The 25,194-nt window shown below is 50.6% G+C and overlaps 1 protein-coding gene across 2 annotated transcripts; it reads right to left on the bottom strand.

Annotated features, from left to right (window-relative positions):
- Nucleotides 1-518: 518 nt before the first annotated feature.
- On the bottom strand, nucleotides 519-25,184 carry CYB5R3 (cytochrome b5 reductase 3). 2 transcript variants are annotated; one of them, XM_068170851.1, is made up of 9 exons: nucleotides 25,027-25,184; nucleotides 18,707-18,838; nucleotides 17,429-17,501; nucleotides 14,120-14,226; nucleotides 11,275-11,404; nucleotides 8,647-8,730; nucleotides 8,442-8,527; nucleotides 4,714-4,813; nucleotides 519-3,437 (listed from the first exon to the last, which is right to left on the bottom strand). In XM_068170851.1, the coding sequence occupies exons 1-9, from the start codon at nucleotides 25,039-25,041 to the stop codon at nucleotides 3,265-3,267; spliced, it is 900 nt and encodes a 299-aa protein (XP_068026952.1). In that variant the 5' UTR covers nucleotides 25,042-25,184; the 3' UTR covers nucleotides 519-3,264. The 2 variants fall into 2 exon arrangements, with proteins under 2 accessions (XP_068026952.1, XP_068026950.1); XM_068170849.1 differs by lacking the exon at nucleotides 25,027-25,184 and adding an exon at nucleotides 23,710-23,808.
- Nucleotides 25,185-25,194: the final 10 nt, after the last annotated feature.

Genomic DNA, 25,194 nt, shown 5'->3' with positions numbered 1-25,194 from the left:
CAATCCCCAGGAGCACCAAGCAGGCAAGGCCCATTGCAGATCCCTGCTGCACCAAACCCATGTTGCTGTTTCCCCCACTCACAGCTGACCAGTCTGTGTAAGACTCACAAGGGAGAGCGTGGCTGCTGCTCTGGGCTTTGCCCAGGCAATGTTCCCTTTCTTAGGCAGGATGAAGAGAAAGGCTCAGGAACAGTATGAGGCTCCTTTCTGTAAACCAAGGTGACTGAGGAAGGGAACCCACCTCAGCAGCCCTTTTGATCCTGTTTCTCTCAGGAAAGTTTCCACAGAAGTGTCTTTCATGCAGGAGGGTCCTGTTTCCCCAGCTGCTCTCTAACATGGGGAGGAGTAGTACTCAGCTCATCCTGGCAGAAAACTGAAGGGAGCCTCCTCTCTTCTGTGAGGCAGATGTATAGTCTCAAAGGAGAGAAAAAATACACTGCTATAGACCAGGCTGTTTATCAGTGACTTGTTCAATGGCACAGGACAGGCCCTTCAAACAAAAGGGACAGTGACAGAGCTTTGTTTCAGCAGGTTATATAAAAATCCCTCTTTATTTAAGAGAGTCTCAGGGTCACAATGGAGATGTATGAAAGAAGGGTAAAAAGAGGAGACTGGAGTGCTAAGGAGAAAACCAGATACTTTACTACTTGGCTTGGCACCCAAACACAGCAATCACCAAAATCAACCGAGAGAGCAAATCTAGCAGGCTCTCTTCTTTTCAGCACTTCACTTTATACAGAGCTTTACAGAATCAAAAGCATCCAGGCTGGAAAAGGCCCCTGGGATCATCAAGTCCAACCATTAACCCTACTCTACAAAGGTCACCCCTAAACCATATCCCCAGGCACCACATCCAAACGACCTTTAAACACAGCCAGGGCTGGTGCCTCCACCACCTCCCTGGGCAGCACATTCCAGTGCCTGACCACTCCTGCTGTGAAAAAATGCTTCCCAATGTCCACTCTAAACCTACCCTGTTGCAGCCTGAGGCCATTCCTTCTCATTCCATTGCTAGTCACCTGTGAGAGGAGACCAGCACCAACCTCTCCACCAAGTCCTTTCAGGTAGTTGTAGCAATGAGGTCTCCCCTCAGCCTCCTCCTTTTCCAATGTAACAGCTCCAGGCCCTTCCCCAGCTCTGCTGCCCTCCTCCACACTTGCTCCAGCACCTCGCTCACTCTCTCTTGTGCCCAAGCCTGGAACCACCACTCCAGGTGTGGCCTCACCAGAGCTGAGTACAAGGGGACAATCACCTCCCTCTCCCCACTGGCCACAGTGTTTCTAACCCAAGCCAGGATGCCATTGGCTTTCTTGGCCACCTGGGCACACTGCTGGCTCACATTAAGCCACCTGTAGATGAGAGCCCCCAGGCTCCTTTCTGCCACAGTTAGTTTGTCTCTTAGGAGGCTGAGGCTGATGTGCTAAGTAAGACACTGGTGACTCACCTGTAAGACACTCTTTTGCTGGTGTGAAAAATGGCAGGAGCTGTATGAGCAGAGCACATAACACAAAACAGCTGATGCACAACTAGAGTGCTGGGGGTTAACAAGAAACCTCATTAAATACAACAATTAACCCCCCCCAAACTATCTGTATCCCACAGTGATATCAACCAGCAGCAAGATCACTTTTGTCATATTTCTGCTCTCTGCCCCCTGAGAGAGGGACTGAAACCTACCTTCAGTATTATTTGAACTCTGCAGTGCAAGGGACGTGGTTTAGCACCAGACTCGGTAGCTAGGTAATGGTTGGCCTTGATGATGCTAAAGGACTTTTCCATCACAACTGTTCTGTGATTAAAGAACAAGCTTCAGAAGCACACATCAGAAACTCAAGGCTTCAGAGGCATCTCATTAATGCAATTAACAACACTATTATCTGAGGTTCATTAACTAGTATCTTTTTTCTCCTTTTAACTGATGCTCAGATTTAACCTTTGATGTGCACAGTACCCATCTGGTGTACAGGCACAAAAGAAACCACCACCTCAAATCCCTGCCCAAGGCTGTTAAACACTGGTATCACACACTGGCACTTGCAGCTACCTAACACCCACATTCCTTCATATGTATCCTGCCAGTCACTCTGACACTCTCACCAGAACAAGGGTTTGGTTTGGTTTAGATTTCTTACAGGGCAGCTTTGATCTCAGCAGCATCTCTGTTGCTTGGCACATGTGATGCCTTAGGTTTACTGAGGGTAGTTTAAAGGCTGCTGTGAAAAAAACAGAAAGGGTGTGTTTAAAAAAGTCAAAAGCAGAGCTGTACTAAAGATCATCCAAGACACAACTGGAGATTCAGCAACACATTTTGATTTGCTGTCAGTTTCATGACTTCAGGCTGTTCCCACAGGTCCTTGGCACACAAAATCCTTGAGAGCTCTGCCTGACCAAGGCATGCAGGTTGTGTCCCCCTGAGTGGACCACCCACCAATGAAGCTTCAACTCCCCTTGTTCCAAAAGTCCATCTCCAGGAAACAAGAAACCAAAACTAGATCCGGTTTGCACCCAGCTTTTCTTGTTGTCCTCACTGCACAGGCCATGCATAGCAACTGCTCTTGTCCCACTCTGGCACCATCCACTTAAATACTTGGGAGTGGTTTTCAGTACTCCAACCAGGTCCATGCAAAACACGCCAGCTCTGTGTGGCACACTGCACACAGCTGCTGTTCTGCAATTTCTTTCACTGCTCAGGGATGAGAGCTGTGACCAGCTGGAAAACTGTTTGCACTACTCTGAAACACAAAGGAACCAAACTTGTGTTGCTGTCTGCCTCTGTTTAGCTTGAACAACTTCAGTCATAAATGGTTAATTATCATCCTTCGACTCAACAAGCATCCCTAAGTTCCTGCTGCTGCAAGGATGATGCAAGCCACCAAAGCCTCCTGGGCCCTTATCCTGTCAAAAGCTCCCTAAGGATTAGAGTTTGGTGTAAGTAAAGTGAGGAATCCAGCCCACTCTGTATTTTCATGCTTCACAGCACATCAGGTGCTGGGTCTGCAGAGTGTGAGGGAGGAGGAGAGCAATGCCACTTGATTAGTGCCAAGTATAAATGGGTGTTCACTGCCCTAAGCACCCTGCTTTTCCAAAACAGTTGCTCCTGTGCAGTCTGCAGCTGAAGTGTTTTACTTGCCAGGGATAAGAGAAAAATGAAGCATTTCTTAGTGCACTTTGCATCAGCCAGCTCTGCATCTTTGTCCTGTTCCACATCACAGGGGTTGGTTCTTTCTTCCCTTACACACAAGACCACTGAGCCATCTCTAGTCTTTAGAAGGAGAACCTCATGTCCTTGGCATAGCCCAGCTTGTCCAGGTTGGGAATGCAAGCATACTGGATCATTGGAGGAGGTCCACACATGAGGATCAGAACATCATCTTGAGGTGGGGGCAGGTGATCTCTTATCATCTCTTGGTTCACAAATCCTTGGCTGTAATCCCAATCTGTTAAAAAAATGTAGGGAAAGGGGAACAAAGAAAGGAGAAGGAAAAGACAGATGCAAGACACTTTAGTGTGGGGGCTGGGGGGGTTTGTAGTAACATTCTGGACACTCTGCTCTTACTAGCATCCTCAAGGCAGTTAGGCTAGGTGGAGAACCAGCCAGCTCTGCTTTTTAGAGGGACAACTGATGATGTACAGAGAAAACAAGGGCTGATTTCTAATAGACCCTGTGAAAAGCCCCAGGGAAAGCTCCAGCAGAGCTGTGAACACCACGTGAATCCTCTCAGCTCCAGCTCTGTGAAATACCATCCAGCTTCCTTACAAGGTGACTGATGAGGCTGCTCCTGTCTGGAACACTCAACAATGCTGCTCAGTCAGTACTAGGAGTTAGGTTTAAGCACTGCACTCCCAGCCCTGGATGCAAAACCAATGCCAGCCCAAGCCTCTGGGTGCAGTAAGACTGACACATTTGTCTCCCAGACTGCCCCAAAATGCCCACTTTTGGCCTGTTTGCACATGAGGTAGTGGAGGAGCATTCTTGGTCACAAGGTAAGAGGAGAAGACATCTGGCTTTTCTTTTTCTGCTCCAAACTATGACTGCTCAGGAATGTGAGCTGATCTTGACTCAAGTGGGCAGGTTCAGGAGTGATATGGAAACTACTGAGCCTTTCCCAAAGGGCAGGAACTCTTCAGCCTTGATTTCCTTGACTGTGCACAGCTGAGGGAGGCACATTCAGCTGGCTCATCCTTCCACTTAGACTAGCCAACTGTCACATTCTCTTTAAAACTGGGCTGCACCAAGTTGGAAGAGCATTATCCTTAAGAATCACTGTAAACACAAAGGCAACTCTACTGCCTAGGAAGAAGCTCAGCTGCCATGAACTGTCGTAACATGACAGCCAGATAGGAGTCTGCACTAGTCACATCTCTGTGAGCTGCAGTGCTTCTGACACTCCACTGCAGCTGCCTTGATGCATGCTCCAAACATGAATAGCAAACATGTCCTGTCTGTGGGGCAGGGGAGAGGAAGGTCACCTTCCAGAGCAGGCAATGCTACACATTCAGGTGTAGTCAGGGAAGAACACTGCATCACCACCCAGCTGAGGGAGCTCTGGGACTGCTGCCTGATGGCATCTAAGTGCTTCCACGTATCACCGTGTGAAGGATGATGCCACTGGATGCAATCAGACAGGCTTCATTAAGACAGGAAAGAGCTCAGAGATGCACATGGCCTAGCACTGAGCCCAGGGTCAGCGGAAGCAGCACACCAGGCCTTACTTGGGGGCGCTCTGTCCAGCGTGTACCAGCACTTGAAGCGACCGGAATGCTGAACCTGGATCTCGTCCAGCTCAGAACGGAGCAGGATATCCTTCTCAGTCTGCAGGACAAGAGACACAATGATTATGCTCTGCATTTGAATGCAGCCCTCAGGTAGCTACTCTACAGGCCCACCAGACGGAACAGAGTGTTCCATTCCCATTTTACAGGATGAGGAGAGAAAATACAAGTTCCTTCCCCGACTATCCTGCGGCAGAGCGTCCAGGGTTTGTCGGGGAGGGAACCCCAGCCAGGACAGGAGCTGCACCAGCTGATGGGTATTTGACAGCACACTGATGGCATGCCTGAGCACAGGGGAAGGGCTGGCTGGGGTTTGGAGCTCAGTGTATGTATTTTTCCCCAGTGTGTTCACCATGTAGATGCATTTGCTTCCTTGGTTATGCTGTATGAATCCTGATCTACCCTCTGCGCTCCCTGGGGTGATTTTCATCACCACAGTGCAACAAATCACAACTACTGTGTTGCTGTACTGGCAACTGTCTGATGATGATAGACAGGAGTGTTCCACTGGTCCCTCAGTTAAGCTGGTACTTGTATGCAGTCCCACCATTTGTTAGGACTCTCACCCAGCTGCTGGGCAGAAGAGAGAAAAAGACTTTTGCGCCTTTTGGGAACTCTGAATATCCGTGGGACACACAGGCCAGCTTTCTGTTCTTTTTAGGTGCCTGGCCTCCTAAATGCATCCCAGGGCTTGTCCAAAGTACTGCCATTCTGTCCCAAGAATACCACTGAATAGAATCATAGAATAGAATCACCAAGGCTGGAAGAGACCTCAAAGATCATCGAGTCCAACCTGTCACCACAGACCTCATGACTAGACCATGGCACCAAGTGCCACATCCAATCCCCTCTTGAACACCTCCAGGGATGGGGACTCCACCACCTCCCTGGGCAGCACATTCCAATGACCAATGACTCTCTCAGTGAAGAACTTTCTCCTCACCTCCAGCCTAAACCTCCCCTGGCACAGCTTGAGACTGTGTCCTCTTGTTCTGGTGCTCATACACTTTAGATATGGCAACCAGGAATGGGGCACTGCTAGACTTGCTCCTCACTAACCAAGCAAACACACTCTAATGTTTTGGTTGGTGGCAGGTTTGGCTGCATAACATCATGGAGCCTGGGATGCAGATGAGCACACTGAAGACAAAGGTTTGAGAGTTTACAAGAGCAAACTTCAGCTTGCTCAGGGCTCAGCATGAAGGGATCCCATGGGAAGCTTCCATGGAGAACAAAGGAGTCGGTGAGTGCTGGGAATTCCTCAAGAACACTCTTCACATACAAAGCCTGGTAATCCCCTCCAAAAGCAAGGGAAGCAGGTGGAGGAGGAACCCCCCTTGGCTGAACTGTGAGATTCTAGGTCTGCTCAGAACCAAAAAGGCAATGCAGAGAAGATGGAAAGTGCATCATTGCCTGTGGACAATTACAGAGGCACTGCCAGGGTGTGCAGAGATGCAGTTAGGAAAGCAAAAGCTCAGTGTGAATTAAAATTGGCCAGGGACGTCCAGAACTTCAAGAAAGGCTTCTTCAGTCTGTTAAAAACAAGCAGAAACAGGAGAGCACTGGCCACTGCTGAGCAGGAGAGGTGAATCACCAACAACACTGGAAAGGGAAAGGTCCTCAACACCTTCACCTCCATCTTTAGCAGCACTGCTGGGCCCCAGGTCACAGGAACAACACTACAAACTGATACAGACACAGAGCTGCCATCAGTGAAGGCAGAGTTGGTGTGCCAGCTCTCACAAGAGCTTGACCTGTACACAGCCATGGGCCCAGACACCATCCACCCAAGGGTGCTACAGGAGCTGGCTGATGTCACTGCCAGCCTGCTCTCCATAGTACAGGACAGGCCTTGAAGGTCAGGACATGTGCCTGAGAGAAGGCTGGTGTCACCCCCAGCCACAAAACAGGTTCTGAGGAGGACCCAGGTAATGACAGACCCATCAGCCTATTGTCAATCCCTGGGAACATCATGGGGCAAATCCTCCTGGGGACTATGACAAGGCAACTGAAGCAGGTGACAGGGAAAGGCCAACATGGATTCACCACAGGTCATACATGACAAACCTGACTGCCTTCTATGACAAGGTGACACACTCAGCTGATGAGAGAGGTGGACACTGTCTGTCTGGATCTCTCCAAGGCTTTCCATGGTCTCCTCCCTGAGGAGCTGACCTGCAGTGACCTAGACAAGTGGTCTGTGGGGTGGGTGTGGAGCTGGCTGCCAGGCCCTCCCCAGAGGGTGCTAACAAAGAGCTCTTTCTCAGACTGGCAACCTGTCCCTCGTGGGGTCCCCAGGGGATCAACACTGGGCCCAGGGCTGGTTGCTATCTACATTAATGATTTGGAGATTGGAATTAAGAGCACCCTGATGAAGTTTGCTGACAACACAAAAACAAGTGGGGAAGTTGACACCCCAGCAGGGAGAACCACCCTCTGGGAAGACCTTGATGGGCTGGTTGAGTGGGCAAGAAGGAAGTGTATGAAGTTTAACAAAGCCAGGTGTAGGGTCTTGCACCTGGGAACACAGAACCCAGGAATGCAGCTCAGACTGGGAGCCACCCAGCCTGAGAGCAGCACTGGGGAGAGGGGCCTGGGGGTCTTGGTGGACAAATGGCTAAACATGTGTGAACAGAGTGCTGCAGTGACAAAGAGAGCCAACAGGATGCCAAGTTGCATTAATAAGGGCATCACAAACAGGAATAAAGATGTCATTCTCCCACTCAGCACTGGTCTGGCTGCACCTTGAGCACTGTGTGCAGTTTTGGCCCTCACTATACACGAAGGATGTGGAGAGGCTGGAAATGGTCCAGAGAAGGGCTACAAGAATGATCAGAGGGCTGGAAATCCTAACCTATGAAGGAAGAAACTGGGTTTGTTTAGCCTTGAGAAGGTTTAGGGGAGACCTCATAACCATGTACATGAAGGGCATCTGTCATGAGGAGGGAGAGTCCCATGGCAAAGACAAGGGGTGATGGGCACAAGCTGCTGCTGGGGGGGAAAAAAAGATGAAAAAACATCACCATTCAAACTGTGAGACACTGGAATAAACTCCCAAGGGAGGAGATGGATTCCCCCACCCCAGACAGTTTCAAAGTCCAGCCTGACATGGTACTGTGCCCTCTCACTGAAACTGTATTGTTACCCGGAAAAGTTGGGACCAGAGGAGCCCTGGGGTCCCTTCCAACCTGGTATTCTGTGTTATAAAAACCCAAACAAAACCTCACAGCTCCACAGCTGACAGAGTTGCTGGAGACCACTGCTAGTTGTAGTCTTGCCTCAGGTGTTCTCAAGCAGAAAGATTCCCCATACAAACCCTGCTGTGCAGTTACAGCTGCCAAAAGTGACAGGTGTCCCTCCCGTTCATGTTGCCACTCAGAAAGCTTTGAAAGCCTGCCCAAAACACTGAAGAATGCAGGGTTGCAAAACATTTTAAAACTGGATTAAAAACAATGAGACATGGGAAAGCAAAAGCAGTAGCTGGGGGAAAGCACCACTCCTGTAGCAACACTGCAGACTCAATTCATCACAGTCCCTTCAGACAGGAAGCTTGCGACATTTCAGCTCACTTCCCTCAGGATCGATGCTTCTGTACCAGGCTTTCCCACCAAGAACTTACTCTAGAGTTCTGCCAGTTAAATCAAACTTGATGCAAACAGAAGGATTACCTGGTTAGCAAAGAGAAGCTGGCAAACAGTCGGATCATTCTTGTCCTTCATGATGGCTCGGATGATCTGCAGCATAGGCGTTATCCCTGCAAGAGGCAGGGCCGAGAGCACAAGGGAGCTCAATCAAGTCCAGTGAGCAGGTGGGTGGAAATACAAACAAATGCAAGCTGCCAGAAACCAAGGACAAATCTCTGTAGATACCTACCAGTCCCACCTGCAATCATCCCCACGTATTTGGCTTTCTTAATGACGGGCTCAGCCTTCTTCTCCGGGCGAATAGCAAACGTGCCTGAGGGGAGAGAGTGAAAGCACTGCAGAGGTGACCAGGGGAGACAGCCACCATCCCCTCCCAGCACTCAGCTAACTGACTTGGCTTCACCCCTGTCACCCCTCCCCCTCCCCAAAGCACAGACAAAAGTCACCATTTCAATCCTGAAAGACAAGTAGAGACACATGCAGATAGCACCAGACACTGACATGAGCTAATGGAATAGAATAGACCAGATCAGGTCAGAAGAGACCTTCAGGATCATCACCTCCAACCCATCAACCAATTCAACCAACCTAAACAGCTAACCCATGGCACCAAGCACCCCAGCAAGTCACCCCCTGAACACCTCCAGGGATGGTGACTCCACCACCTCCCTGGGCAGCCCATTCCAATGGGCAATCACTCTCTCTGTGTAGAACTTCTTCCTAACATCCAACCTAAACCTCCCCTGGCACAGCCTGAGACTGTGTCCTCTTGTTCTGGTGCTGGCTACCTGGGAGAAGAGACCAACCTCTGCCTGTCTACAACCTCCCTTCAGGTAGTTGTAGAGAGCAATGAGGTCACCCCTGAGTCTCCTCTTCTCCAGGCTAAGCAACCCCAGCTCCCTCAGCCTCTCCTCATAGGGATTGTATTCCAAACCCCTCCCCAGCTTTGTTGCTCTTCTCTAGACTCATTCCAGCATCTCAACCTCCTTCCTAAACTGAGGGGCCCAGAGCTGGACACAGGACTCAAGGTGTGGCCTAACCAGTGCAGTGTACAGGGGCAGAATGACCTCCCTGCTCCTGCTGGCCACACTGTTCCTGATGCAGCCCAGGATGCCATTGGCCCTCCTGGCTGCCTGGGCACACTGCAGGCTCATGTTCATCCTACCATCAACCAGCACCCCCAGGTCCCTCTCTGCCTGGCTGCTCTCAGCCACTCTGACCCCAGCCTCTAGCACTGCCTGGGGTTGTTGTGGCCAATGTGCAGCACCTGGCACTTGGATGTGTTCAATCTCCTGCCCTTGGCCTCTGCCCATCTGTCCAGCCTGTCCAGGTCCCTCTGCAGAGCCTCTCTACCCTCCAGCAGATCAACTCCTGCCCCCAGCTTGGTGCCATCTGCACATTTACTGCTGATGGACTCAATGCCCTCATGCAGATCATCAATGAAGATGTTAGAGCATGGGGCCCAGCACTGCTGTCTATAGCACCAAGCCATCACTCGCTGTATTTCTGTGTGCTCACATCCCCTGCCTCCAGTGATGCTCAGAAGCCCAGGTTCTGGAAACAGTTCCACACAAAGGCATTAATCTGCTGAGATTTTCCACCCCATGCAGATTGTTTTAAGGAAAAATTGCAGGGTGATTTTTCTTTTGTGTATCTATCTCCTCTTACTGAGATGTTGTGCCAGCTGCAGCCAAATCTGAGAGCTCTGAAACTGCCCAAACCATTGTACTTGTTACATTCACACCTCTCTTCATCCAGGGTAACATGGACACAACAACAAACCTGGAAACCACCTCTCTGAGTTCTGCTGCTCACAAAATTGCCAGGAGGTTTTGAGATACATTTGTGGCTCCACTGTGCCCATGTGACACACTCTTATTGGCATAAAAATACTTCCTAGTCATAAAGTGACTTTTCCCTTGGGAGATTAGCACTGCACAGCATAAATACTGAGTGTATTCACCAGTGTATAAACTATGGCCATAAAAGCAAGGAGGGAGTTCCCTTCTTTGGGAAGAGTACAAGCAACAAGCATTTCTGCAGTCAGGTAAAGAACCCCTCCAGGTGGCTGTTGACTTAATTAAGACACTAGCAATTTCTTTTGTGCAGAGATCCTAGCAAGGATCTAGGGTCTAGAGGGAAAGGGCAAGTATTGAGAGCACCAGCCCAAATCATACACAGACATGATAGCTAAGGCTCAGGTCATGCAGTATATGTCATCAAAACACAGCCACAGAGGTTCTGCCCCTCTGCTCTACTCTGGGGAGAGTCCACCTGCATCAAGTTCTGGAGTCCTCAGCACAGGAAGGACATGATCTTTCCTGCTGAAGCAGGTCCAGGAGAGGGCCACAAAAATTGTAAGGGAGGTGGAACACCTCTCCTATGAGGCAAGTCTGAGAGTTGGGATTGGTAAGCCTGGAGAAGAGAATGCTCCAAGAAGACTTTATTGTAGCCTTCCAGCACTTAAAAGGGTCATGTAAGAAAGATGAGGACAGACTTTCCAGGGGGGTCTGCTGTGACAGGACAAGGCACAATGGTTTTAAACTAAAAGAAGGTAGATTCAAACGAGATATAAGAGAGTTTTTTTTACAGTGAGGGTGGTAGAACCCTGGGACAGCTGCACAGAGGGATGGTAGATTCCTGGAAACATGCAAGGTGTGGCTGGCTGGGGCTCTGAGCAGCCCCTTGAAGGTGCCTCTGCTAACCACAGCAGGGTTTGACTAGGTGACCTTTAAAGGTCCCTTCCAACCCAAACTATTCCCTGATTACACAGAGACTTGGAAAAACTGTGACCAGCATTAGTACTGCTTTGTGATGTTTTTGTCTGGGTAGATGCTAGCCTCTGAGTCAGCCTTGCCTTTTCCGTTGTAGACAAGCAGGCCGCTTGGTCCTCTGAAGTCGATGGTATCTCCTATTTTCAGGCTGTCTAAGTACTGAGACATCTTCCCTCCGTCAGGAAACTTTGGATGGACACCTCTAAAATAGATCTGTTAAAAACAACAATGAAGCAGTTAATCTTACAGCTCAGAGGTGGGTGTTTGCCCTTCAAGCATTCAGGTACCCACACTCCCTATGCAGAGAGCACAATTAGCACATAAAGAAATGCTATCAATGTAGAGTTCACCAACAATCAAAGAGAAGCACTGAGGTGTCTAAAACAAAACAAAGAAGGAGATTAAAATGCCACTCTTGCCCCAGCTTTGAGCAGATTGGACACAGACTGGCAATTTTGATGTTGTATTTCTGTAACACAGAAGTATCTCTAAATAACCAACATGACTTACACCCAAGTTCAAAAGCAGGGGGGAAAAAGAAAATAGACAACCTTCTGAGAAAGATCCACAACATCTCAGCTGGCAAAGGGCAAATCCCAAACCTTCTTGGGATGCCAACTGTTTACACCTCAAAGTTAGAGTAATGAAAAAAGCAGATGCCCAACAAACTGAATATTCAGTTGCCCACCAACAGCTGTCAGTGGCTGTAGTCACACTGCTGGAACTGTGCTGGGGTTTTGGTTTTAAATCACATGGGTGTGGAAGAGCTCAAGCTGAATCTAGCTACACTTTTGCAGGAGTAGTGTCATTTGCAGGCATGGAGAGCCACACAGGGAATGAGTCTTCAAAGATTCACATCCTTTCTGTCTTGTGTCTGCAGTGTGCAACGCCATGCTGGCAAATACAAGTAGACAGTGGAGGGTAAATTCACATCTAGCTTCACAGTAAATGAGTAAGTGCACCCAAACCCCCTCCTTCCCACCTGTGAAGAAGGGATTGGGAAGGAAAGAGCGAGGCTGGGAGGAAGGAAGGCAGGAGAAATAGCTTCCCCTCCCAGGCCTGCGGGTGGGTGGATTTCCCCCAGGCTGCATGTCCTGCCAGGCACAGGTCCCGTGCAGGGTCGAGTCTCAGCACATTTAAGCAGAGAAGTGATGGTTATCAGTTCTGGCCTTTGGTGAGAATTCTGACTAAAATTAGCTGGCTAAATAAAACAGGTGAGCTGCAGACAGCAAGAGGCTCTTCTTTGGATTTCTGCCTACCACACAGGTGGATTGTAAGCAGCAAGGCAGTTCAGGAGGATTTTCTGATACACCAAAGCAGCACTGTGAGTAATCCATGTATTCCTAAGGGCTCCAGGAACTACCTACCTTTTGTTAGCAGGGGTAACATACTGCTGTTGTATTTATCTTTTTTCAAGTACTTGTAACCATTCCTACATTGGGAAGATATCCTCAACCAAACACCAAACCTTTATAATCTTTAATGACTTTCCCTGTAGTGACGTGGGAGGCAGAGCAAAATCAATCAACAGTTCACATTTTCATTCATTTCTTGCCTTATCACCCTTTATTCATAGCAAGGTGCAAAGAATAAAAATAATAAGAATTAAGAGTAATATTCTAAGAGGAAAACCAGAGCAGATATTCAGGCTTAAAACTCCTGTCAGCACCAAACGCATTGGCTTGGCCTCGCTACGCAGAGAGAACACAGAGCATGCTATCGACTCCTAATCACGTTTGTGCCACTTACATCAGCCCTTCACACGGGATCACTAATGACAGCAATCACCTCTCCCACTGGTCATGATGACCACATTACACTAGCTTCCGAAGCAGCTGCCAGCTCAGGCAAGGTTAATTCCCCCTTTCACATAGGGATTTCAAAAGCCTGTTGACCTCTGTGGTTTTACACAGGCTCGGGAAAACTGCAGCGTGCAAAACATTGAAGTGAGGCAGGATGTCCTGAGACACTCCCTGCAGAACACCTGCCAAACGCCACGAGGTTTGTAGGTAACTGCACATCACTTGTGGGGCAGTTTTAGGCTGATGCCTAGGAAATTTTCCACAGATCTTGAGCAGAAAGTGGTAGAATGTAAATAAATTACCATTGCATGCAAAAGAAAAACAACAAGGTCTAAATAATCTCATTGGGCTGATAAACATGAGCCAGCAGTGTGCCCAGGTGGCCAAGAGGGCCAATGGCATCCTGGCCTGCATTGGGAATAGTGTGGCCAGCAGGAGCAGGGAGGTCATTCTGCCCCTGGACTCTGCACTGGTTAGGCCACACCTTGAGTCCTGTGTCCAGTTCTGGGCCCCTCAGTTTAGGAAGGACATTGAGAGACTTGAAGGTGTCCAGAGAAGGGCAACAAGGCTGGGGAGAGGCCTTGAGCACAGCCCTGTGAGGAGAGGCTGAGGGAGCTGCGGTTGCTTAGCCTGGAGAAGAGGAGGCTCAGGGGAGACCTCATTGCCCTCTACAACTACCTGAAGGGAGGTTGTAGCCAGGAAGGGGTTGGTCTCTTCTCCCAGGCAACCAGCACCAGAACAAGAGGACACAGTCTCAAGCTGCGCCAGGGGAAGCTATTTGCAGCCCCAGGTTTTGTCCATGGGGGTTGTGGTGTTGTTTCTAAATTGCAAACACAAGTAAACATTGTATATTTTGTCCATGTTCATTGAGTTTCCTATTTCTAGACTGTAGCTTTGCTTGCAAATACAGCTTCCTTTGCTTCCATCCCACTGAGTCTAGTCTGGCAATTTTAGTTTGGGGGGTAATTATCTCAAATGAGTTGGGGGGGGAAGGGGGGTTAATTTCAACCCACCACAATTTGTTACAATAGTGGAAGTCCACAGTGGCACAGAAGAGAAAGCAGCACATCAGACTTCAGACAGCACTGCAAGCTGCCCAAGCTGGTAAGGAATGTGAGGTTCTCACCTTGACAACAAGATCCACAAAGCCCTTGTCGCTGTCACTGGAAACGGGAGTGTAGGGTCTAATAACCAGATTGCCATTGATCCTTGCAGACAGGTAGATGTGCTGTCCTGTATGCAGGGAGGGGAAAAAAAGGCAACTTGATTTCAAAAGACTATTTCCTTCCAGTGGATGTACTGAGCTGGCATGGACTGCAAATGCAGCCTCCAAAGTTCTAACTAGCCTGTTTTGCAGCAGTGGGTGAACAGAGATGTGCCACCTGGTGAACTGGGAAATGAGCAACCATAACTCACTTGAAGGTGTGTGTGTGAACACTACTGTGTCCAGTTCCAGAGGCCTCAACACAGGAAGGACATGGACCTGCAGGAGTGGGTCCAGAGGACAGCCAGAAAGCTGATCAGAGGGCTGGAGCACCCCTCCTATAAAGACAGGCTGGGAGAGCTAGGGCTGTTCAGCCTGGAGAAGGGAAGACTCCAGGGAGACCTCATAGTACCATTTCAGGTATCTGAAGGGGACCTACAGGAAGGCTGGGGATGGACTGTTTAGAAGGGCTTGTAGCAATAGGATGAAGGACAATGGTTTGAAAAGGGAGCAGGGTAGATTTAGGTTAGATATCAGGAGAAAATTCTTCACGAGGGTAGTGGAATAGTGGAACAGGTTGCCCAGAGATGTGGATGTGGGCAACCTGATCTAGTTAAAGATGTCCTTGCTCGCTGCAGGTGGGTTGGACAAGATGACCTTCAAGGGTCCCTTCCAATCTGATGCATTCTATGATTCTATAAGGATTCAAATAACCCTCTCAGCAAAGCCTGTACACATCTGGCAGCAAATATTTCCTGACAGGGAAGACCTGAAAAGAAAGCAGCAGGGAGGGTCCTCCTCCAGGCAAGAGGTGACCTCACCACCCACTCCTCCAACAGACCTATAGTGACCACTGCAGACTATGAATCTGGACAGACAGGACTGCTGCTGGGTCTCACAAGAGCTGGTACAAATCCAAAACAGGAGCTCCACCCAAAGGGAAAACACTCCTTTTGCTCCTCCTTGTTAGAGCTTTATCCCACCCCAACAGGACAGCAGCTGGCAGCCTCTGCACAGGGCCATACACAATCCCACTTTCCCTCCCAGCTAATCTTGAGTTTTCCACCTGGCAGTAAAATCAAAATGCCTACATTGGACTAAATATGCAGAGTGCACAGCAGTATCTGTCCCAAGGCTGCCAGCTCTGCTGCTCCCAGCTGCTATCACCCTCAGCAGCTTTCAGCTCTCTTCTTCCTTAGTCTTGCCCAGTAAACTACTCCCTCAGTCACCCCCCAGATTAGCCCATGGAGAGCACCTTCAGGAGCATGATTATGCTGTTCCCAGGGTGCTGCAGAACACACTTTTCTCAGGCTATGCTGAAACAACTGGCTGATTTGCCCAGACCTTACTAGAACACTGGGAAGCCACAACCAAATTCAACCCAGACTGCTTCCTTCTGTTAGAGCATAGGACAAGAGCAATTAGAGGTGAGATAGTTCATTCTTGAGAGGATCAAGAGAATAAGCTATCCCAAACAAGAGGGAATCTAAACACAATGGACTGTAATGCTGGAAAGGTGCTGAGGACTACTGCCGGGTTCTGCACATTGGCCACAACAACCCCAGGCAGTGCTACAGGCTGGGGTCAGAGTGGCTGAGAGCAGCCAGGCAGAGAGGGACCTGGGGGTGCTGGTTGATGGCAGGCTGAACATGAGCCTGCAGTGTGCCCAGGCAGCCAAGAGGGCCAATGGCATCCTGGCCTGCATTAAGAACAGTGTGGCCAGCAGGAGCAGGGAGGTCATTCTGCCCCTGTACACTGCACTGGTTAGGCCACACCTTGAGTCCTGTGTCCAGTTCTGGGCCCCTCAGTTTAGGAAGGAGGTTGACTTGCTGGAACGAGTCCAGAGAAGGGCAACGAAGTTAGTGAGGGGCTTGGAGCACAGCCCTGTGAGGAGAGGCTGAGGGAGCTGGGGCTGCTTAGCCTGGAGAGGAGGAGACTCAGGGGTGACCTCATTGCTCTCTACAACTACCTGAAGGGGCGTTGTAAACAGGCAGAGGTTGGTCTCTTCTCCCAGGCAGCCAGCACCAGAACAAGAGGACACAGTCTCAGGCTGCGCCAGGGGAAGTTCAGGCTGGAGGTCAGGAGGAAGTTCTACACAGAGAGAGTGATTGCCCATTGGAATGGGCTGCCTGGGGAGGTGGTGGAGTCACCATCACTGGAGGTGTTCAGGAGGAGACTTGACAGGGTGCTTAGTGCCATGGGTTAGCTGTTTGGGTGGTGTTGGGTGATAGGTTGGACACGATGATCTTGAAGGTCTCTTCCAACCTGGTCTATTCTATTCTATTCTATTCTACTGCCAAGCACCTAATCCACAGATCACTGCAAGAGGTTGTTAAAGCAGAAGTGACAATTACTGCTCCCTACATGAGCAAGGGGAAACAAGCTGCAGGAAGTTAGCCTGGGAGGCAGCACGCCACATGGTGAGACCTGTGGGAAGAGGTCATGTTCAGATAGCTTAGGAAGGCTGTGAAGAAGATTTGCCTTTGCTGGGATTAGAGAAAGCCATGTTTTGTCTTTGACCCTGAGGGGAATGCAAACCCCTTGTAACCAAAGGAGAGAAACTGGGCAGAATTTGGTTGGGTGTGTTAAAATACTGTTTTGTTATTTTAACCTATGGTATGCCACAACTACAGACATGCCAGCAGAAAATGACCAGCTGAGATGTGACACCTGGGCCTGCTGACAGGCTACAGAACTTTGCTGTGTAATGCAATAAACGTCTTCCCCTGCTTGCATCTCCTCCTGAAAGCACTGGTGGAGGTAATTAAAACAGCTGTACTACAACAGAGACCCAAGGAAACATCTGCCTCATGGTGATTAAGAAGTTCCATGAGTCTGGCTACAAATTCAGAAGTGAGCAGATCATCTGGTAAACTGCATGTGTCAGAGCAGAAGTAGCAGAGAGTACTCCCTCAGGGGATGGAAAAGCACCACAAAAGTCAAGCACCCTGGGAATAACATGTGCTGGAAAAGTTGAGACTGGAAAAACACAAATGTAGCTCAGTCTTTGTTCCACTGTGTTCACAGAAACAAGGCAGAGTTACACAAGATTGCTGCCCCTGCAGATGACTCACAGCAGGAGTATCTCACAAAGCTTTAAATACCAACACAAGCCATGTAGAAAGTATTCAAAATTCCACTGCTGAAAATGCAGAGGAAAAAAAGTCCCCTGAAAATCTGTTACACTGTGCTCAACAGCAGCTTTATTCTCAGCAGGAAGACAGAACATACCTACAGGGAGGCCCAGAATGTGCTCCGTGGTAGGGAGAGCGAAGCGGAATTTCCTTGTGTCATGGCTGACCTCCTGAAAGAGAGAGAGAAAAGAATCACCAGCAGCTGTGGTGCTGGGATTTAACAGCTCTGACCTCACTTCTAAAACCAATATCCTAAACTGGCTTCCTGCAGGATTAAACACTTAGGAGAGAGAAGCATGCTAACTGTGCTTTTTGCATGATGAACTCCCCTGGCATGGCAATCCTGACACTTTGCATTCCAACTCCCCCAAAACTTGACAACAGAATAGAACAGAACAGACCAGACCAGGCTGGAAGAGACCTTCAAGATCACCGTGTCCAACCTATCATCCAACACCACCTCATCAACTAACCCATGGCACCAAGCACCCTGTCAAGTCTCCTCCTGAACACCTCAGATTTAGAAGGAATAGAGAACTAAAACCAGCAATCAAACAGACAAATCTGAACACTGTTTTGGTGTGCATTTAAATGCAAACAGCAAACTCTAATCAAATGCTCATATGCAGATTAAGAGTGAACATTAACTTGAGATCAAGACTGAACATTAACTTTCTAAACAGTGTGAGCATTTACATTGCCTTCTACATAACTCTGCAACTTCCCTTCCTGGTTGAGCTTCTTTTGCTCCTTTGCTTACAGGTCAAGCTTCATGCTCCGGCACTTGGGCCACAGTCCAGGAAGAAATTCTTTACTGCAAGGGTGGCAAGACTCTGGAATGCATTGCCCAGAGAGGCTGTGGATGCCCTCTCCCTGGACATGTTCAAAGCCAGGTTGGATGGGGCCTTGAGTAACCTTGTCTGGTTGAGACATGTCCCCCCCATGGCAGGGAGGTTTGATTAGATGATATCTAAGGTCTCTTCCAGCCTAAGTTGTTCTGTGATTCTGTGAGTACTTTCTGCAAGGCCATACCCTCAACTGCATCATCAAAATGCTCTGGTGAGACATCACCTGGAGTACTGTGGCCAGCTCTGGAGCCCCCAATACAGGAAAGACATGGACCTGCTGGAGTGGGTCCAGAGGAAGGCCACAGAAATGATCAGGGGGTTGGAGCACCTCCGCCACAAAGACGGGCTGGGGGAGCTGCGGTTGTCCGGCCCGAAAGAGAGAAGGGTCCAGGGAGACCTAACAGCAGCCTTGCAGTACCTGAAGGGGGCCTACAGAGATGACAGAGCTGCACCATTACCCAGGGTGTAAGAGGCTATAAAGCATTTCACAGCATCCACGGAGAGGTAAAGCTCAGCACTGTACATACCTCCTTATCAATCAGCCTCAGAGCATACTTGACTTCAGGATCCTTCAGGGTAATTGCAGGACGAGACCTCCACAAAAGGCTCACAATGGTGGTGTAGATCAGCCAGAGAGGGTACGTCACAACCCGACCCAACTGCAGCCAGACAGAAAGTGTTAGACACGTGTGTGACCAGAGAAAGTCATTTTGGTGGGAAGAAAGATGATGACAGCACGAGATAACAATCTAACCACACACACACACACACAAGAAGTTTCTTTGTACTGGTACGAGCAGGAAGGGGAAGGATTGCAAAGCCACCACCCAGCATGACTCACATTTGTGAACACTGGCTGTCACCCCTACAATCCAGGCACACAGCAGGGCTGCCTAACCTGGCAGCTCAACAGAAGCAAGGCTGTCACAGCTCTCTGCCCCCAGGTCCAACCATTAGTGAGGCTGAGTACAGATGTCCTGGAGGCCAGCACAGGGACACACATGCACAACACACGCACAACCACAGGCACAGCTGGCCACACTGATCATCACTGGAACAGCATACTGATGGCCTCACTCTGGTCCCCTGCCCCACCAGCCAGGATGAAGGTCCATTAGTGGAAAGTACATACACATGCCTAAGTACAAGGTGGATCCAGCAGTAGCTGGCTAAATCTTTGCAGCACCTGTCCCCAGGGTCCCCAGCCACAGGCATGTGGGCTCACAAGCCAGCTGCTGTTGCACAGATCCCTTCACACACCATCTAATGTGCTGTGGGCCCTCAGTAACTGGAGGTCTCACACTTAACCACACATCTGACTCAGCTCCTCCAGCACCTCAGGGATGCAAAGAAACCTGCCTCACAGGCCACCTCACCTATTTGCTGGCTGCTCCACCTTTGCTATCTGTCACATGTTCATGCTAGGTGCTGGCACCACAGACACACAGCCCCCCCAGCCCGGTCCCAGGTGCTGACACTTAGCCCTCCAGACAAACCTGCACACACAACAGCATGCCCTTCCTGGGATAGCAGCTATGGAGCTTAACAAGGACAGGGGACAAACTGGGCTGACTGGTTGCAGGGCAGTCACACATGGGTGGTGAGCAGGCCTGTGTACACAGGGCCAGCCCTTTCTATCTCTCTGACTTTATCTTCTCCACATTTGTTCCTCCATCCCTGCCTTTGGTTCCTCCCCTGAACAGCCCAGCATCCTCCAACGCTCACCCCCTGCAGCAGACGCCTCCCCAGCCCTGCACAGGAAGCCAGCCTCCCGCTGATGAGCACAGACAGTTATTATCCCTGGCCCACAGGGCAATGGCTGCCCTGGACAGAGCCAGGCCTCACCTCTCTGAGTGGGTTATTTGGGCTCCCCCACCTGCCAGAGTCTCCATGCTCCTCTGCATGCACATTGTGTGGAGACAAGCCTTCACAAGTGGGCTGCTCTCCTGTGATGGGGCTGGGAGCAGGCTGGTCTGGGTATGCCCCAGCTTCCCTACCCACCCCTGTGCCTCTGTGCTCCTTTCACATGCACATTGTGTGGAGACAAGCCTTCACAAGTGGGCTGCTCTCCTGTGATGGGGCTGGGAGCAGGCTGGTCTGGGTATGCCCCAGCTTCCCTACCCACCCCTGTGCCTCTGTGCTCCTTTCATGTGCAGTCATGCTCCTCAACCTCACCAATCAATGCACACCACTGCTCCAGACCTTTTATATCACAGCCCTCAGAAGCAGATGGAGACATGATCATGTAGCTGCTACTGGCAGAAGCTTCCCCTGCAGGCTGAAGTCCCACTAGATAGGAGCAGGTAATACCCCTGCAACACACCATCCTCTTCATCCCCAACACCATGGGCCACCTATCCCACAGAGACACAGTGGCCACACCAGCCCAGAGGATACCATGCTGCTGCAACTAGAGCTATACACACAATACTGAAGGAAGATGACACCTTCCTGGCCCAGTGCAGCATGCCTCAGGCACATGGTGGGTCTACAGGGCCAAAGATGAGTCACCTGCATGGTACAAATGCAGAACCTGCCCGGATCATGCTCAGCTAGAGACCTGTGCCTTCACTCCTAATGCCTGTTCCCAGCAACAGTCCTGCTCAGCAAGATTAGGTGAGCACTAAAACAGCCTACAATGCCACTTGTGGAGGTAGACTTGGTCCTATCTTAACAGGACAAACTGAAAAACTACTTACAAAAATCCTCTCTAACACTGTAATATAGAATAGACTAGACTAGACGAGACCTTCAAGATCATTGTGCCCAACCTATCATCCAACACCGCCTCATCAACTAACCCATGGCACCAAGCACCCCATCAAGTCTCCTCCTGAACACCTCCAGTGATGGTGACTCCACCACCTCCCCAGGCAGCCCATTCCAATGGGCAATCACTCTCTCTGTGTAAAACTTCCTCCTAACCTCCAGCCTGAACCTCCCCTGGCGCAGCCTGAGACTGTGTCCTCTTGTTCTAGTGCTGGCTGCCTGGGAGAAGAGACCAACATCTGCCTGTCTACAACCTCCCTTCAGGTAGTTATTTGCTTTAAAAGAGGAGAGGGAAAAATCATGACTGTAGGGGGAAAAAAAGGCAAATATTTGAGCTTGCATAAAATGCACTTTGGATGAGCTCAAAGTCCTGCTGGGGTTAGCTTTCTCCTTCATTTTAAAGGGGCCTGCCCAATCTTTTAGAAGCACATTACTATATATGAGTTCTACATTATGATTACTAAAACTGTGACAAATGTAATCTTTTTCTTAAAGGCCAGCATAAACTCTCTTGAAATGCTGCTGTACGACACCTGAAATACATAAGCAATGATATAGCCTGAAGGCACATCATGCCCCACACACACACTGTACTTGTTGCTTTTATTTGAAGCCACTGGAGTAACTCCACGCAGGTTATTAAGTTTACAGGAATGTTATTACTTAATCCCTGCAGATCCACCAAGTTACTGCTGCTCCAGGAAGAACTGAGTCACAACAAAAAAAAGGAGGGATAGGAGTTGACAGAGAAACAGATTCCTGAGTTCATACTGCAACAAGCGAAGGACACCTAGTGGAGATCAGCACGCTGAATCTGAAGCAGGGAGTGGTTGAAATAGGAGATTAACACATCAGAGTTTCATTTTACAGATGTGGCTGTCTACAATAGACCAGCAAAAACTGCAGCTGAAAAAGGGCTCAGTCCCAGCTTCACCACTAATCATGTCCAACAACAGACGATCAGGAAGGCAGGAGGAGAGTGAAGCTGAAAAGAACCATTTCTACAATTCAGCTTGTCCACCTGTATGCAGACTCAAACGTTTTCTATCACTGCAAATCAGCTTTGGGGCATCAGATGTCAAGCTGAAACTGCCAGTCGTTCAGCCAATGAGATGAACACATTCTTTCCCCCAGTGTGAATAACCATCACCCTTTACAGCAATGCACCAGATCTGAGTCTCCTGGAACAGAATACAGTTTGCTTTTGACAAAAGCATTTAAGGAAGTGCCAGCCTTGTGCAGAGCAACTTGTTATTTATGATCCATTAATGCAAAAGCCTCAGGTGACTTCACCTGGAAAGAAACAGCACATCCACTGATTTAGACAGCTATTTTCTGCTGGAAGGCAGAACAAAGGGGAAGAACTGAAGGCTGAGTAAGTACCAACAGTTGTCCTTGCTAAGAAATACATTCCTACAGAAGTGTATCAAGATCTTCACCGGCACTGCAACCATGGGAGCTGCAGATACAGCAGCAGAGGAAGCAACTGTCTGGCTGTATGGACAGGAATCAGTAAATGAAGACCCAGTGAGTCATCATTTCCAGTTGCAAAAAAACTTTGCTAACAGAGAACACAAAGTAAGTCACTGACCAGGAATTTTTATTACGGGGAAACAGAGATCTGTGGGGTAACGAAAAAGGCTGCTAGAAATGGAAGAGCTGCAGCACTGAGGCTTCCAGCCCCTTTCCACTGGAGCGCGGTGAGCAAACCCAGCAAAGGTGTCAGGCGATGGCAGCGCACTGTCACCAGACTGGCCCAGGAACACACAGGCCAAACGCACAGAAAGTTTTGTACTTTCAGCTCTGACTCCTCTTCCCCCACCTCCTCATTCAAACCCTACTTTTAAGTGATCTAACACCCATCTCACCTGTGATGAGCAGTTTAAAGGACAGCCATTTCTTTACACCTGCAACTTCAACATCTGCCTCCTTTTATTCTGATCAAGTAGTCTAAGGAGCGGCTACACCCGAGCACGCCTATGCTGCATCCACTCCCATCCTGCTCCCCTCACCAACCCAGAGCCAGAAACGCTTCAGAGAACAGAAACGGTGCACGAAGCAGCTGTGGGAAAAGGGCAACGCCTTAGATAACGGCACCACCAACTCACTGCTCGGCAGAGGTTGTCCTGAGAGAGCTCACCCACCGAAACAGCAGCTGCCAGCCGGGCGGTTTTAGAGCCGCCGCTATGGACACTGCAAAACTGTTCTGGTTACCGAGAGAGGCAAAGGGCACACGCCACAGCAGCCAACAGGCACCAGTACCACAGGCACAAGAGCCGGGGGGGTCCACACGGGCACACAAAGGTGGCCAAAGCCACTGCACGGTTGCTGGGTGACCAGCACAGCTCCCAGCGCGACACCAGCGCGTCCCGCCCCGCACCACGCAGGCAGGCAGGGCAGCAGGGCCCCCGCGCAGCCTCATCTGGCAACTAGATGACCCTTGCGGTCCCTGCCAACCTTCGTGACCCAGTGACACCACCCGGCGATCCCGGCTCTGCTCAGGCACCCGCAAACAGCCGGCCCCAGGCCCCTGGGGCGGCGGCCGCCGCACCGCTCCCAGCGCCCACGGCCAGGCCTCGGGGCCTCAACTCAGAGCCTCCGCTCGCTCAAGGCCGTGGCTGGAGGAACGCGGGAGGAAGAAGGCAAAACGCAGCGCCACAGCAGCCGAGCACCCCACCCACCCGCCGTCAGAACCGCGCCTTCCCGTCCCTTCCACCCGCGGGGCCCGGCCGCCGCCTGGAGGTCCATGGAAAGCGCTCACCGTGCTGATCTGCGACCCCATGGCTGCCCCGGCCACCAGCAGCAGCGCCGCACCACCCACAGCGTCACTCCGCACCCCGCCAATTAGCGCCGAGACACCTCCGCGGCAGCCATTGGCTGGCTCCCCCCGGCCCGGCTCCCCCCGGGCCCCCGGCACTTCCCGCCCGGCCGGGGCGGGGCCTGCCCGCGGGGCGCCTGGCCGCTCGTGCGAGCGCGCGCCGGGGCGGGTTGCTGCGGGCAGCTGCGTGCGCCAGTCGCGCGGCCCCGAGGCGGCGCAGGGGGACAGGGCTGCCGGGGGGACAGGGCTGCCGGGGGGACAGGGCTGCCCGCCGGGGGGACAGGGCTGCCGGGGGGACAGGGCTGCCGGGGGGACAGGGCTGCCGGGGGGACAGGGCTGCCGGGGGGACAGGGCTGCCGGGGGGACAGGGCTGCCCGCCGGGGGGACAGAACTGGACACAGGACTCAAGGTGTGGCCTAACCAGTGCAGTGTACTGGGGCAGAATGACCTCCCTGCTCCTGCTGGCCACACTGTTCCTGATGCAGGCCAGGATGCCATTGGCCCTCTTGGCTGCCTGGGCACACTGCAGGCTCATGTTCAGCCTACCATCAACCAGCACCCCCAGGTCCCTCTCTGCCTGGCTGCTCTCAGCCACTCTGACCCCAGCCTGTAGCACTGCCTGGGGTTGTTGTGGCCAATGTGCAGCACCTGGCACTTGGATGTGTTCAATCTCCTGCTCTTGGACTCTGCCCATCTGTCCAGCCTGTCGAGGTCCCTCTGCAGAGCCTCTCTACCCTCCAGCAGATCAACTCCTGCCCCCAGCTTGGTGTCATCTGCACATTTACTGCTGATGGACTCAATGCCCTCATCCAGATCATCAGTGAAGATGTTAAAGAGCACAGGGCCCAGCACTGCTCCCTGGGGCACACCACTGGTGCCTGGCTGCCAGCTGGCTGTGGCACCATTCACCACCACTCTCTGGGCTCAGCCTCCAGCCAGTTCCTAACCCAGCTCAGAGTGCTGCTGTCCAAGCCATGGGCTGACAGCTTGGCCAGGAGTTTGCTGTGGGGGACGGTGTCAAAGTCTGTCTGTTACTGTAAAGCTCTACAGTTAAGCAAAACAAATGCTTATCTTGCACTGGTTCTAGAGACCAGTTTTGGGGTTTATACATCTAAAATAACAGCCACAGGAGAAAGTCACCAGAAGTGAGAGTTGTATATAAGAGGCAGCTAGAAATTAAACAGCAAACACAGCTACACTGTTAACTGTGTTTCAACACAGCCTCTCAATGCAGGAGCTTATTTTCTACCCAAGTCTTACCTTAATGGGGTGCATGGTGCCATGGTTTAGTTGATCAGGTGCTGTTGGATTAGTTGATGGGTTGGACACGATGATCTTGAAGGTCTCTTCCAACCTGGTCTGGTCTATTCTGTGCTATTCTTTTCTAACCTGTTGATTTCTAAATCACTCTAGCAATGTAATAGGGAA

The sequence above is a fragment of the Melanerpes formicivorus genome, unplaced genomic scaffold (assembly GCF_026170545.1).
Source record: "Melanerpes formicivorus ecotype bairdi unplaced genomic scaffold, bMelFor1.0.p_v2 SCAF_3, whole genome shotgun sequence".
Classification (NCBI taxonomy): domain Eukaryota; kingdom Metazoa; phylum Chordata; class Aves; order Piciformes; family Picidae; genus Melanerpes; species Melanerpes formicivorus.
This window is presented reverse-complemented; position numbering and strand designations above follow the sequence as displayed.